At 42.4% G+C, this 17,199-nt stretch overlaps 1 protein-coding gene across 1 annotated transcript in view; it reads left to right on the top strand.

Annotated features, from left to right (window-relative positions):
• The window catches only part of LOC129861852 (growth arrest-specific protein 2-like), an 80,007-nt gene extending 63,214 nt beyond the window's left edge, over nt 1-16,793 (top strand). Inside the window, exons 4-7 of the mRNA XM_055932992.1 lie at nt 8,061-8,202; nt 13,156-13,219; nt 15,402-15,621; nt 16,150-16,793. Coding sequence (XP_055788967.1) covers nt 8,061-8,202; nt 13,156-13,219; nt 15,402-15,621; nt 16,150-16,335 — 612 coding nt within the window. The 3' untranslated portion in view covers nt 16,336-16,793. The remainder of the gene's footprint in view (nt 1-8,060; nt 8,203-13,155; nt 13,220-15,401; nt 15,622-16,149) is intronic.
• The last annotated feature ends 406 nt before the right edge of the window (nt 16,794-17,199 follow it).

Genomic DNA, 17,199 nt, shown 5'->3' with positions numbered 1-17,199 from the left:
TACTAAATACTAACTATACAGATTACCATCTCCATCCATACTAAATACTAAATATACAGATTACCATCTCCATCCATACTAAATATACAGATTACCATCTCCATCCATACTAAATACTAAATATACAGATTACCATCTCCATCCATACTAAATACTAAATATACAGATTACCATCTCCATCCATACTAACTATACAGATTACCATCTCCATCCATACTAACTATACAGATTACCATCTCCATCCATACTAACTATACAGATTACCATCTCCATCCATACTAAATACTAACTATACAGATTACCATCTCCATCCATGCTAAATATACAGATTACCATCTCCATCCATACTAAATATACAGATTACCATCTCCATCCATACTAAATATACAGATTACCATCTCCATCCATACTAAATACTAACTATACAGATTACCATCTCCATCCATACTAAATATACAGATTACCATCTCCACCCATACTAAATACTAACTATACAGATTACCATCTCCACCCATACTAAATATACAGATTACCATCTCCACCCATACTAAATACTAACTATACAGATTACCATCTCCACCCATACTAAATATACAGATTACCATCTCCATCCATACTAAATATACAGATTACCATCTCCATCCATACTAAATATACAGATTACCATCTCCATCCATACTAACTATACACATTACCATCTCCATCCATACTAAATATACAGATTACCATCTCCATCCATACTAAATACTAACTATACAGATTACCATCTCCATCCATACTAAATATACAGATTACCATCTCCATCCATACTAAATACTAACTATACAGATTACCATCTCCATCCATACTAAATACTAACTATACAGATTACCATCTCCATCCATACTAAATACTAAATATACAGATTACCATCTCCATCCATACTAAATACTAACTATACAGATTACCATCTCCATCCATACTAAATACACAGATTACCATGTCCATCCATACTAAATATACAGATTACCATCTCCATCCATACTAAATACTAACTATACAGATTACCATCTCCATCCATACTTAATATACAGATTACCATCTCCATCCATACTAAATATACAGATTACCATCTCCATCCATACTAAATACTAACTATACAGATTACCATCTCCATCCATACTAAATATACAGATTACCATCTCCATCCATACTGAATATACAGATTACCATCTCCATCCATACTAAATACTAACTATACAGATTACCATCTCCATCCATACTAACTATACAGATTACCATCTCCATCCATACTAAATATACAGATTACCATCTCCATCCATACTAAATATACAGATTACCATCTCCATCCATACTAAATACTAACTATACAGATTACCATCTCCATCCATACTTAATATACAGATTACCATCTCCATCCATACTAAATATACAGATTACCATCTCCATCCATACTAAATATACAGATTACCATCTCCATCCATACTAACTATACAGATTACCATCTCCATCCATACTAAATACTAAATATACAGATTACCATCTCCATCCATACTAAATATACAGATTACCATCTCCATCCATACTAACTATACAGATTACCATCTCCATCCATACTAAATATACAGATTACCATCTCCATCCATACTAACTATACAGATTACCATCTCCATCCATACTAAATACTAACTATACAGATTACCATCTCCATCCATACTAACTATACAGATTACCATCTCCATCCATACTAAATACTAAATATACAGGTTACCATCTCCATCCATACTAAATATACAGATTACCATCTCCACCCATACTAAATATACAGATTACCATCTCCATCCATACTAACTATACAGATTACCATCTCCACCCATACTAAATACTAACTATACAGATTACCATCTCCATCCATACTAACTATACAGATTACCATCTCCATCCATACTAAATACTAACTATACAGATTACCATCTCCATCCATACTAAATATACAGATTACCATCTCCATCCATACTAAATATACAGATTACCATCTCCATCCATACTAACTATACAGATTACCATCTCCATCCATACTAAATACTAACTATACAGATTACCATCTCCATCCATACTAACTATACAGATTACCATCTCCATCCATACTAACTATACAGATTACCATCTCCATCCATACTAAATATACAGATTACCATCTCCATCCATACTAAATATACAGATTACCATCTCCACCCATACTAAATACTAACTATACAGATTACCATCTCCATCCATACTAACTATACAGATTACCATCTCCATCCATACTGAATATACAGATTACCATCTCCATCCATACTAAATATACAGATTACCATCTCCATCCATACTAACTATACAGATTACCATCTCCATCCATACTTAATATACAGATTACCATCTCCACCCATACTAAATACTAACTATACAGATTACCATCTCCATCCATACTAACTATACAGATTACCATCTCCATCCATACTAAATATACAGATTACCATCTCCACCCATACTAAATACTAACTATACAGATTACCATCTCCATCCATACTAACTATACAGATTACCATCTCCATCCATACTAAATACTAACTATACAGATTACCATCTCCATCCATACTAAATATACAGGTTACCATCTCCATCCATACTAAATATACAGGTTACCATCTCCATCCATACTAAATATACAGATTACCATCTCCACCCATACTAAATACTAACTATACAGATTACCATCTCCATCCATACTAAATATACAGGTTACCATCTCCATCCATACTAAATATACAGGTTACCATCTCCATCCATACTAAATATACAGATTACCATCTCCATCCATACTAAATACTAACTATACAGATTACCATCTCCATCCATACTAAATATACAGATTACCATCTCCATCCATACTAAATATACAGATTACCATCTCCATCCATACTAACTATACAGAATACCATCTCCATCCATACTAAATACTAACTATACAGATTACCATCTCCATCCATACTAACTATACAGATTACCATCTCCATCCATACTAACTATACAGATTACCATCTCCATCCATACTAAATACTAACTATACAGATTACCATCTCCATCCATACTAAATATACAGATTACCATCTCCATCCATACTGAATATACAGATTACCATCTCCATCCATACTAAATACTAAATATACAGATTACCATCTCCATCCATACTAAATATACAGATTACCATCTCCATCCATACTAAATATACAGATTACCATCTCCATCCATACTAAATATACAGATTACCATCTCCACCCATACTAAATATACAGATTACCATCTCCATCCATACTAAATACTAAATATACAGATTACCATCTCCATCCATACTGAATATACAGATTACCATCTCCATCCATACTAAATACTAAATATACAGATTACCATCTCCATCCATACTAAATATACAGATTACCATCTCCATCCATACTAAATACTAACTATACAGATTACCATCTCCATCCATACTAAATATACAGATTACCATCTCCATCCATACTAAATACTTACTATACAGATTACCATCTCCATCCATACTAAATACTAACTATACAGATTACCATCTCCATCCATACTGAATATACAGATTACCATCTCCATCCATACTAAATACTAAATATACAGATTACCATCTCCATCCATACTAAATATACAGATTACCATCTCCACCCATACTAAATATACAGATTACCATCTCCATCCATACTAAATACTAAATATACAGATTACCATCTCCATCCATACTGAATATACAGATTACCATCTCCATCCATACTAAATACTAAATATACAGATTACCATCTCCATCCATACTGACTATACAGATTACCATCTCCATCCATACTAAATACTAACTATACAGATTACCATCTCCATCCATACTAAATATACAGATTACCATCTCCATCCATACTAAATACTAACTATACAGATTACCATCTCCATCCATACTAAATATACAGATTACCATCTCCACCCATACTAAATATACAGATTACCATCTCCATCCATACTAAATATACAGATTACCATCTCCATCCATACTAAATACTAACTACACAGATTACCATCTCCATCCATACTAATATACAGATTACCATCTCCATCCATACTAAATACTAACTATACAGATTACCATCTCCATCCATACTAAATACTAACTATACAGATTACCATCTCCATCCATACTAAATATACAGATTACCATCTCCACCCATACTAACTATACAGATTACCATCTCCACCCATACTAAATACTAACTATACAGATTACCATCTCCATCCATACTAACTATACAGATTACCATCTCCATCCATACTAAATATACAGATTACCATCTCCATCCATACTAAATATACAGATTACCATCTCCATCCATACTAACTATACAGATTACCATCTCCATCCATACTAAATATACAGATTACCATCTCCATCCATACTAAATATACAGATTACCATCTCCATCCATACTAACTATACAGATTACCATCTCCATCCATACTAAATATACAGATTACCATCTCCATCCATACTAAATACTAACTATACAGATTACCATCTCCATCCATACTAAATACTAACTATACAGATTACCATCTCCAAAGGAGAAAAGCAGAGAGTCCCTCCCAGAGAGGAGCCAGCTAGGAGAGCCTGGAATGAAAGGAGAAAGGCAGAGAGTGCCTCCCAGAGAGGAGCCAACTAGGAGAGCCTGGAATGAAAGGAGAAAGGCAGAGAGTCCCTCCCAGAGAGGAGCCAACTAGGAGAGCCTGGAATGAAAGGAGAAAGGCAGAGAGTCCCTCCCAGAGAGGAGCCAGCTAGGAGAGCCTGGAATGAAAGGAGAAAGGCAGAGAGTCCCTCCCAGAGAGGAGCCAACTAGGAGAGCCTGGAATGAAAGGAGAAAGGCAGAGAGTCCCTCCCAGAGAGGAGCCAACTAGGAGAGCCTGGAATGAAAGGAGAAAGGCAGAGAGTCCCTCCCAGAGAGGAGCCAGCGAGGAGAGCCTGGAATGAAAGGAGAAAGGCAGAGAGTCCCTCCCAGAGAGGAGCCAGCGAGGAGAGCCTGGAATGAAAGGAGAAAGGCAGAGAGTCCCTCCCAGAGAGGAGCCAGCTAGGAGAGCCTGGAATGAAAGGAGAAAGGCAGAGAGTCCCTCCCAGAGAGGAGCCAGCGAGGAGAGCCTGGAATGAAAGGAGAAAGGCAGAGAGTCCCTCCCAGAGAGGAGCCAGCTAGGAGAGCCTGGAATGAAAGGAGAAAGGCAGAGAGTCCCTCCCAGAGAGGAGCCAACTAGAAGAGCCTGGAATGAAAGGAGAAAGGCAGAGAGTCCCTCCCAGAGAGGAGCCAGCTAGGAGAGCCTGGAATGAAAGGAGAAAGGCAGAGAGTCCCTCCCAGAGAGGAGCCAACTAGGAGAGCCTGGAATGAAAGGAGAAAGGCAGAGAGTCCCTCCCAGAGAGGAGCCAGTGAGGAGAGCCTGGAATGAAAGGAGAAAGGCAGAGAGTCCCTCCCAGAGAGGAGCCAGCTAGGAGAGCCTGGAATGAAAGGAGAAAGGCAGAGAGTCCCTCCCAGAGAGGAGCCAGCTAGGAGAGCCTGGAATGAAAGGAGAAAGGCAGAGAGTCCCTCCCAGAGAGGAGCCAGCTAGGAGAGCCTGGAATGAAAGGAGAAAGGCAGAGAGTCCCTCCCAGAGAGGAGCCAGCGAGGAGAGCCTGGAATGAAAGGAGAAAGGTAGAGAGTCCCTCCCAGAGAGGAGCCAACTAGAAGAGCCTGGATTGAAAGAAAACACTGCATTTTTCCACCATGACCTCATTGTACCTTTCTTTGACTGCATCACCAAATGGCACCCTATTCCCTATATAGGTCACCACTTTTGACCAGAGCCAGTCAAAGGTAGTGCACTATATAGGGAATAGGGTGCCATTAGGGACGCAAACCCTTTCTCTCAGCTCGGAGACGCACACATCCTGTATTAAACCATAGCAAGGAGCATAAATCTACCTCATCGCAGCCCAGGCCCCATCGTGTGGGGGGCAGACCTGAAACCGGGGTTCAAAAATTATTTGAAATTGTTAAAATACTTTACGTATTTACTTTAAGCCTGCCTGGAGTCCCAATTGCGGTTTTGGAACTATTCAATTGGTTCCATCGAGCCAGGCAAACCCAATCAAGCACAGATACATCATTTGAATAGATTTTCAAATAGCATTTGAACCCAGGTTTGGTGGGGGGCTGCTGCCTGTGTGTAGCCTCAAGTGTCATTTGATCCTCAAGTCAAACCAGACCAGACCAGACCTGGTGTAGTAGTAGTCTAGACCTCCTCCCATCCTCCTCCCCATCCCTCTCTCCCAGACCAGACCAGACCTGGTGCAGTAGTAGTCTAGCCCTCGTGCCCTCGTGCCCTCCTCCCCTCCTCCTCCCTTCCATCCCTCTCTCCCATACCAGACCAGACCAGGCCTGGTGCAGTAGTAGTCTAGCCCTCGTGCCCTCCTCCTCCTCCCCTCCTCCTCCCCTCCATCCCTCTCTCCCATACCAGGCCTGGTGCAGTAGTAGTCTAGCCCTCGTGCCCTCCTCCTCCTCCCCTCCTCCTCCCTTCCATCCCTCTCTCCCATACCAGACCAGGCCTGGTGCAGTAGGAGTCTAGCCCTCGTGCCCTCCTCCTCCTCCCCTCCTCCTCCCCTCCACCCCTCTCTCCCATACCAGGCCAGGCTTGGTGCAGTAGTAGTCTAGACCTCCTCCCCTCCTCCCATCCTCCTCCCCATCCCTCTCTCCCACACCAGACCAGGCCTGGTGTAGTAGTAGTCTAGACCTCCTCCCCTCCTCCCCCCATCCCTCTTTCCCAGACCAGACCAGACCTGGTGCAGTAGTAGTCTAGCCCTCCTCCCCTCCTCCTCCCCTCCATCCCTCTCTCCCATACCAGGCCAGGCTTGGTGCAGTAGTAGTCTAGACCTCCTCCCCTCCTCCCATCCTCCTCCCATCCCTCTCTCCCATACCAGGCCAGGCCTGGTGTAGTATTAGTCTAGACCTCCTCCTCCTCCTCCTCCTCTCCATCTCTCTCTCCCTCTCTCGGTTTCCCCCCCAGCCGTCATCTACAATATTGATCTGCGAAAGGAAAAGTTCCTCGATCCAGAGCTGAAACCAGAGCCCCTCAACATATGGAGAAGAAATCTGGAAACGACAGGCGGCATATGTACTAGGGATAGACATAAGTGTATGGGGGTAGATGGTTATAGTGTGTTCTGATGGGAATCCAACTGACTGGGGGTTGGGGGATGGGAAGCTCAGATTTGATCTGAGACTGAGAGTGAATTAACAAGGACTGTCTTTTCTCTGAAAGGAACAATGAAGTCCGAGCAACTTCTGTTGGGCCTGATGGACTACAGTCGGCCATGTAGCTACAGTTTGTGGTCACTGTCTGAAAATCTTTCCCCCCCTTTTGGGGATAAATCATTACAGAATATCACTATCACAGCCTTGCTGTTCTGTTGAGAATACAATAGATATTTTATTGTCCATTTGATGAAAACAGAAACAGCCTTTTTTCCTTACGCCCTCAGACACACACACACATGTTGAGAGGTACAGGGTCAGTCAGGGTACAGCATCCCTGGATGGAGGGCTGCTGGTCCGCCTCTCCAGCCTCTAGGATACCCGCCGAGACAATTGTCTGTGACGTTGCTTTGTATTAATAAGTTGCTATTTACAAAAAAGCACCAACTGATATTGTGGTTGGTGTTTGGGGTCCCGTGTGGCTCAGTTGGCAGAGGATGGTGCTTGCAATGCCAGGGTTATGGGTTTGATTCCCATGGGGGACCAGTACGGGGCAAAGTATGAAAATGTATGAACTCACTAAGGTAAGTTTGGATAATGACTCAAATGTAAATGTCTATCTCTTCCTAATGTGTCTCCATTGCCATTGTAACCTTGAGCAAGCTCTCCTTCCAACCAGGGGCACTTCCATTTCTCACAAAAAGGAATCTATTTTCTTCTAATGTCTCCCTCCACCAGGCCATCCCATGCCGGAGGATCCCGTGTCGTGCCAGTGCGCCCTCCGGGTCCTTCTTCGCCAGGGACAACACAGCTAACTTCCTGACCTGGTGTCGTCAGGTGGGGGTGGGAGAGACCTGCCTGTTTGAGTCTGAGGGACTGGGTGAGTACGGATGCATGTCAGTATGCATTTTAATGCTCTGTTTTGATTCTCTTGCAAGCTAGAACACAACAGAACACATGGCAGAGATCTCAATGACCACTCATTAGGTTCTAGAACACAACAGAACACATGACAGAGATCTCAATGACCACTCATTAGGTTCTAGAACACAACAGAACACATGGCAGAGATCTCAATGACCACTCATTAGGTTCTAGAACACAATAGAACACATGGCAGAGATCTCAATGACCACTCATTAGGTTCTAGAACACAACAGAACACATGGCAGAGATCTCAATGACCACTCATTAGGTTCTAGAACACAACAGAACACATGGCAGAGATCTCAATGACCACTCATTAGGTTCTAGAACACAACAGAACACATGACAGAGATCTCAATGACCACTCATTAGGTTCTAGAACACAACAGAACACATGGCAGAGATCTCAATGACCACTCATTAGGTTCTAGAACACAACAGAACACATGGCAGAGATCTCAATGACCACTCATTAGGTTCTAGAACACAACAGAACACATGACAGAGATCTCAATGACCACTCATTAGGTTCTAGAACACAACAGAACACATGGCAGAGATCTCAATGACCACTCATTAGGTTCTAGAACACAACAGAACAAATGGCAGAGATCTCAATGACCACTCATTAGGTTCTAGAACACAACAGAACACATGGCAGAGATCTCAATGACCACTCATTAGGTTCTAGAACACAACAGAACACATGGCAGAGATCTCAATGACCACTCATTAGGTTCTAGAACACAACAGAACAAATGGCAGAGATCTCAATGACCACTCAATAGGTTCTAGAACACAACAGAACAAATGGCAGAGATCTCAATGACCACTCATTAGGTTCTAGAACAATGCTTCCGAAAGTTTCATGAATTCACTAAATTGAAATGGAATTAACCTCAAACCCTGGTGAGAACAGTACACCGCTCTGGTCACAGATAGTCAGGTTTCAGTTTCCTTTAATAAATATGGCCAAATAATAATAACAACTATAATACGTCTCAAATAAGTTGAAGATTGGGAATGTGACTTCTGAAGCAAGTCACACTAAATATGGCCTTGTCCGGATCTGCCTCAGGCTGTCAGCAGCACTTCCAGGGAGGAGGATAGACCCAGACTGCCGTCTATGGGTGGTGGACTGACTGGTGGGATGCAGAGAGAGAGAGACACAAAGGCATCTCTTAGATCTCCTCTCTTCTCCTTCTCCTCCTCCTCCTCCTCCTCCTTCTCCTTCTCCTTCTCCGTCTCCTCCTCCTCCTTCTCCGTCTCCTCCTCCTCCTTCTCCTTCTCCTTCTCCTTCTCCCTCTCCTCCTCCTCCTTCTCCTTCTCCTCTCCTCTCTCTGTACACAAGCTCCTCTTCTGTTGTCCACAGACTCCACCCACAATACCCTGACTCCACCCACAATACCCACTTGGACATCAGGCTATGTTCTGAGAACGCTGTGACTGTCTTGGCTTACCAGATGAATGATATGAACAGTAATGTGGATTTTAAACAGTCGTTCGCTGTACAGAACGTCCCAGGAAACACAGAGTGAAAGTGAGTGAAGACAGACAGTGAGGCGTTAGCTAGCTGGAGAGAGAGAAAGTAGGGCAATGTTATGTATTTGTATTTATTATGGATCCCCATTAGTTCCTGCCAAGGCTGCAGCTACTCTTCCTGGGGTTTATTATGGATCCCCATTAGTTCCTGCCAAGGCTGCAGCTACTCTTCCTGGGGTTTATTATGGATCCCCATTAGTTCCTGCCAAGGCTGCAGCTACTCTTCCTGGGGTTTATTATGGAACCCCATTAGTTCCTGCCAAGGCTGCAGCTACTCTTCCTGGGGTTTATTATGGATCCCCATTAGTTCCTGCCAAGGCTGCAGCTACTCTTCCTGGGGTTTATTATGGAACCCCATTAGTTCCTGCCAAGGCTGCAGCTACTCTTCCTGGGGTTTATTATGGATCCCCATTAGTTCCTGCCAAGGCTGCAGCTACTCTTCCTGGGGTTTATTATGGATCCCCATTAGTTCCTGCCAAGGCAGCAGCTACTCTTCCTGGGGTTTATTATGGATCCCCATTAGTTCCTGCCAAGGCAGCAGCTACTCTTCCTGGGGTTTAGTATGGATCCCCATTAGTTCCTGCCAAGGCAGCAGCTACTCTTCCTGGGGTTTATTATGGATCCCCATTAGTTCCTGCCAAGGCAGCAGCTACTCTTCCTGGGGTTTAGTATGGATCCCCATTAGTTCCTGCCAAGGCAGCAGCTACTCTTCCTGGGGTTTATTATGGATCCCCATTAGTTCCTGCCAAGGCAGCAGCTACTCTTCCTGGGGTTTAGTATGGATCCCCATTAGTTCCTGCCAAGGCAGCAGCTACTCTTCCTGGGGTTTATTATGGATCCCCATTAGTTCCTGCCAAGGCTGCAGCTACTCTTCCTGGGGTGCAGCAAAATTCAGGCAGTTTATACAATAAATTTTTTTTTTTTTTTTTTACAATACATTCACAGATTTCACAACGCACTGTGTGCCCTCAGGCCCCTACTCAACCACTACCACATATCTACAATACTAAATCCATGTGTACGTGTGTGTATAGTGCGTATGTTATCGTATGTGTGTGTGTGTATGCATGTGTCTGTGCCAATGTTTGTGTTGCTTCACAGTCCCCACTGTTCCATAAGGTGTATTTTATATCTGTTTTTTTACAATCTAATTCTACTGCTGCATCAGTTACTTGATGTGGAATAGAGTTCCATGTAGTCATGGCTCTATGTAGTACTGTGTGCCTCCCATAGTCTGTTCTGGACTTGGGGACTGTGAAGAGACCTCTGGTGCCATGTCTTGACATTCAACATGTCAATACCTCTCATAAATACAATTAGTGATGAAGTCAATCTCTCCTCCACTTTGAGCCAGGAGAGATTGACATGCATATTATTCATATTAGCTCTCTGTGTACATCGAAGAGCCAGCTGTACTGCCCTGTTCTGAGCCAATTCAATTTTCCTAAGTCCCTCTTTGTGGCACATGACCACATGACTGAACAGTAGTCCAGGTGTGACAAAACTAGGGCCTGTAGGACCTGCCTTGTTGATAGTGTTGTTAAGAAGGCAGAGCAGCACTTTATTATGGACAGACTTCTCCCCATCTTAGCTACTGTGGAATCAATATGTTTTTACAATCTAGGGTTACTCCAAGCAGTTTAGTCACCTCAACTTGCTCAATATCCCCATTATTTACTATAAGATTTAGTTGAGGTTTAGTGAATGATTTGTCCCAAATAAAATGCTTCTAGTTTTAGAAATATTTAGGACTAATTTATTCCTTGCCACCCCTTCTGAACAGAACTGCAGCTCTTTGTTAAGTGTCACAGTCATTTAGGTTACTGTAGTAGCTGACATGTATAGTGTTGAGTCATCTGCATACATAGACACACTGGCCTTACTCAAAGTCAGTGGCATGTCGTTAGTTAAGATTGAAAAAAGTAATGGGCCTAGACAGCTGCCCTGGGGAACTCCTGATTCTACCTGGATTATGTTGGAGAGGCTTCCATTAAAGCTGTTAGACAGGTAACTCTTTATCCACATTATAGCAGGGGGTGTAAAGCCATAACACATATGTTTTTCCAGCAGCAGACTGTGATCGATAATGTCAAAAGCTGCACTGAAGTCTAACAAAACAGCCCCCCCCCCACTATCTTTTTTTCATCAATTTCTCTCAGCCAATCATCAGTCATTTGTGTTAGGGCTGTGCTTGTTGAATGTCCTTCTCTATAACCGTGCTGAAAGTTTGTTGTCAATTTGTTTACTGCAAAAATAACATTGTATCTGGTCAAACACAATTTTTTTCCCAAAAGTTTACCAAGGGTTTTGGTAACAGGCCGATTGGTCGGCTATTTTAGCCAGTAAAGGGGACTTTACTATTCCTGGGTAGCAGAATGACATTTGCTTCAATCCAAGCCTGGGGGCACACACTTTCTGGTAAATGTTTCACTCAGAATGCAGTGATACAGTGGGGGGAGTTTTATGTCGTTCTCTTTTACACTGTTTGTAGAACTACGTCTCAGGCTGTTATAGTCTGACGTAATGTGAAGATGATCTCAGATACCTCAGCAGGTATGTACCTATTAAACCAGAGTGATGTCATGTCAGCGGTAGGGAGGTAGAGACGATTCTCATGTTTTTCTCTCCTTGTCCGTTTTCTGGCTGACGATTGGTTTATTCTTCTCTACTTTCAACCCCAACCAGCTGTGCCCCCTTGGACGTTTTATTCCGGTGAAATGATGGATAACTTACTAATTAGACTAGAATTTATTAGAACGTAATTGAATAGAACTTAATTGTCCATCCAAGGCTAGTTAGTGTGGTCACACAAGCCCGGTGCGTTACAACAGGGTAGCTAGCTAACTATCCTGTTCCCTCTCTTTCCCCTTCTTTTCCTTCTTCTGTGGTGGATTGAAAAGTGCATCATCACGGTGTAGCATACGACAACAGGTTTGGAGAGAACTATTGCTGTCATGACGCATGGTGTGCTGTGTCACGTCACATGCCCATCAATCATCTTACTGCCTGGCACTGTGTCTGTGGAACATTTTATTTCATGTAGTTTTTAGTCTTGTGTGAAATTGCTGCTTGTTGATCTTTAAAAAAAAGAAAATTCTGTAGCTGTTCTGAGCTCACACTTATGTTCACCTCACGCTAACACACCAATATCAATAACTCAATCACCACTTATCACAAAGAACACTTCTCATTTTCTCTGTACCCACTGGCATGTGCGTAAGAGTTTTTAAACCACTTTCCCACATCACTTTATAACGCAAGTTTCAACGTGACAGAGATAATATTACCACCCTGTAATTGAGATGTGTTGCAAAGGAACACAGTGAAGATCATGCACTCTTTTCCATGTATTTCTCCCCTTTAGTTCTTCACAAACAGCCACGGGAAGTATGCCTCTGTCTCCTACAACTAGGAAGGATAGCATCTCGGTAAGGTTTTCCCTCTTTCCCGTAAGGGGTTTTCCCTCTTTCCCGTAAGGGGTTTTCCCTCTTTCCCTAAGGGATTTTCCTTCTTTGCCTTGATTTAAATTATTCACTTAAAAAGCTTTCAATTTTAATTGAATTTGTATGTGCGTTATGTATTTAAAGTAGAAGTTTAATTATCCTTTGATTATGTCCTCAGAAATGATTTAGTAAAGAAAACATTCAAAAGGAGTGGGGTAGTCCCTCTCCTAACATATTTGTAGTTTATTGTATAGAAGAAGGCACAGGGATACCGAAACGTTGGATGATTTACCCAATACATTATTGGTAGTTTATATATATATAGAGAGAGAGTGCGACTCTCTTGATCTTCATAGCTTATAGTTTATTCGCCGTTAGTCAGCACCTCTAAATAAATGAAAATTCTCTGGATGTGTACCAGCTCATGTTTTTTATTAGTTTAGAACAGAGATAGAGGAGAGACTTTGCTGAAATAGCAGTGGGACAGATTCAACCCCGTGATGGAGAGGTACATATGATTAGTGTGCTGAAATTCAACCCCGTGATGGAGAGGTACATATGATTAGTGTGCTGAAATTCAACCCCATGATGCAGTGGTACATATGATTAGTGTGCTGAAATTCAACCCCGTGATGGAGAGGTACATATGATTAGTGTGCTGAAATTCAACCCCGTGATGGAGAGGTACATATGATTAGTGTGCTGAAATTCAACCCCGTGATGGAGAGGTACATATGATTAGTGTGCTGAAATTCAACCCCGTGATGCAGAGGTATACATGATTTGACCCCAGACCACTGTCATATATTTGACCCCAGGCCATTATAATGTATTTGACCCCAGGTCACTATAATGTATTTGACCCCAGACCACCCTAGGTCACTATAATGTATTTCACCCCAGACCACCCTAGGTCACTGTAATGTATTTGACCCCAGGCCACTATAATGTATTTGACCCCAGGCCACTATAATGTATTTGACCCCAGACCACCCTAGGTCACTGTAATGTATTTGACCCCAGGCCACTATAATGTATTTGACCCCAGGCCACTATAATGTATTTGACCCCAGGCCACTATAATGTATTTGACCCCAGGCCACTATAATGTATTTGACCCCAGGCCACTATAATGTATTTGACCCCAGGCCATTATAATGTATTTGACCCCAGGCCACTATAATATATTTGACCCCAGGCCATTATAATGTATTTGACCCCAGGCCACTATAATGTATTTGACACCAGGCCACTATAATGTATTTGACCCCAGGCCACTATAATGTATTTGACCCCAGACCACCCTAGGTCACTGTAATGTATTTGACCCCAGGCCACTATAATGTATTTGACCCCAGACCACCCTAGACCACTATAATGTATTTGACCCCAGACCACCCTAGGTCACTGTAATGTATTTGACCCCAGGCCACTATAATGTATTTGACCCCAGACCACCCTAGGTCACTATAATGTATTTGACCCCAGACCACTATAATGTATTTGACCCCAGGCCACTATAATGTATTTGACCCCAGGCCACTATAATGTATTTGACCCTAGGCCACTATAATGTATTTGACCCCAGACCACCCTAGACCACTATAATGTATTTGACCCCAGACCACCCTAGACCACTATAATGTATTTGACCCCAGGCCACTATAATGTATTTGACCCCAGGCCACTATAATGTATTTGACACCAGGCCACTATAATGTATTTGACCCCAGGCCACTATAATGTATTTGACCCCAGACCACCCTAGGTCACTGTAATGTATTTGACCCCAGGCCACTATAATGTATTTGACCCCAGACCACCCTAGACCACTATAATGTATTTGACCCCAGACCACCCTAGGTCACTGTAATGTATTTGACCCCAGGCCACTATAATGTATTTGACCCCAGACCACACTAGGTCACTATAATGTATTTGACCCCAGACCACTATAATGTATTTGACCCCAGGCCACTATAATGTATTTGACCCCAGGCCACTATAATGTATTTGACCCTAGGCCACTATAATGTATTTGACCCCAGACCACCCTAGACCACTATAATGTATTTGACCCCAGACCACCCTAGACCACTATAATGTATTTGACCCCAGGCCACTATAATGTATACCTTAATGTAAACTGTTGTCCTATTATCTTTAGGTACAATGTGGAGCCTCCTGGGCTTATCAAGCTGGAGAAGGAGATAGAACAGGAGGAGAAAGTACCTCTACCACCCTCACCTGTCTCTCCCTCCCCATCCCTCTCTCCCTCCCCTTCTCCAAACCCCCCAACCCCCTCTGCAACCCCCTCTCCAACCCCCTCTCCAACCAAGTGCTTGTCGTCTAGCAAGAAGAGCACAGGGAAGCTGCTGGATGATGCTGTGAGTAGAGTACACAAGGTCAACACAATTACATGAAATTACGTTGAACTTTTCAATTTATGAGGATTACCAGGAATGTATCAGGTTTACCAGGAATTTATGAGGTTTACCAGGAATGTATCAGGTTTACCAGGAATTTATGAGGATTACCAGGAATGTATCAGGTTTACCAGGAATTTATGAGGTTTACCAGGAATTTATGAGGTTTACCAGGAATTTATGAGGTTTACCAGGAATTTATGATGATTACCAGAAATGTATCAGGTTTACTAGGAATTTATGAGGATTACCAGGAATGTATCAGGTTTACCAGGAATTTATGAGGTTTACCAGGAATTTATGAGGTTTACCAGGAATTTATGAGGTTTACCAGACATTTATGAGGTTTACCAGGAATTTAGGAGGATTACCAGGAATGTATCAGGATTACCAGGAATTTAGGAAGATTAACATGCATTTTGTGGAGGGTTGTTGGATTGACCTCCGGACTAATCTAATGATGTTTGTTTGTGCATGTGTGCGTCTCAGGTGAAGCATATCTTCGAGGACCCTCCCTGCAAGTGTCCCAATAAGTTCTGTGTGGAGAGACAGGCTCAGGGCCGCTATCGCGTCGGAGAGAAGATGCTCTTCATCCGGGTGTGTGTGCCACCTCCTCGTCTTCTTTTTAACGCACTTTCTCTGACACAAAAAAAACACCTTGTTTTTGTAACATGATTTTTCTAGTTGCACACGGCTCAACCACGTAGTTAACAGCAGCTGGACTTTAAATTGGGCTTGGACTGTGCCTGCCAAAATATCTTTGACCGAATGTTTTGGGTTCGGTGGGGTCAAATCTGAAGTGTTGAAATCTGGTGTAAATAATTTTGCACATGGCTGGCTTGTACTGTAAGTGATTTACACTGGGGTTGTGGTGTTTCATATTGCTGTGAATATTATATTGATACGGCAGATATGAATACGGATTGTATGCCCGGCTACAGAAATACTTACTTAGGTCCATTGCTCCTCAGTGTCCTCAGGGACCCATAGACCATTGATGACTACAGATGGCTGTTTAATGACAGCCAATTCTGTCCTCATAGCAAACCCACTCTTTCCTTCTTGTTCTGAGATTTGATGAGTCTGAATTTTATGAGTCTGGATTTGATGAGTCTGAATTTTATGAGTCTGGATTTTGGCTGACCCACTTTTACCAGGAATTTGTTGTTTATTGACCTTTCACTTTTGTCAGGATTTAAAAAAAAAAAATCCAGGTTGGAGTTATATGAGGTTTTCAGTTTAACAACAATAATGTTTCTCATCTCAATGTAAACTGAATCGCACACACACACACACACACACACAGTCACACACGCACACACACACACACAGTCACACACACACACACACAGTCACACACACACACACACACACAGTCACACACACACACACACACACACACACACACACACACACACAGTCACACACACACACACACACACAGTCACACACACACACACACACAGTCACACACAGACACACACACAGTCACACACACACAGACACACACACACACACACAGTCACACACACACACACA

Source organism: Salvelinus fontinalis, chromosome 9, assembly GCF_029448725.1.
Source record: "Salvelinus fontinalis isolate EN_2023a chromosome 9, ASM2944872v1, whole genome shotgun sequence".
Taxonomy (NCBI): domain Eukaryota; kingdom Metazoa; phylum Chordata; class Actinopteri; order Salmoniformes; family Salmonidae; genus Salvelinus; species Salvelinus fontinalis.
The sequence above is the reverse complement of the archived record's forward strand: the minus strand, read 5'-3'. Positions and strand labels throughout refer to the sequence as shown.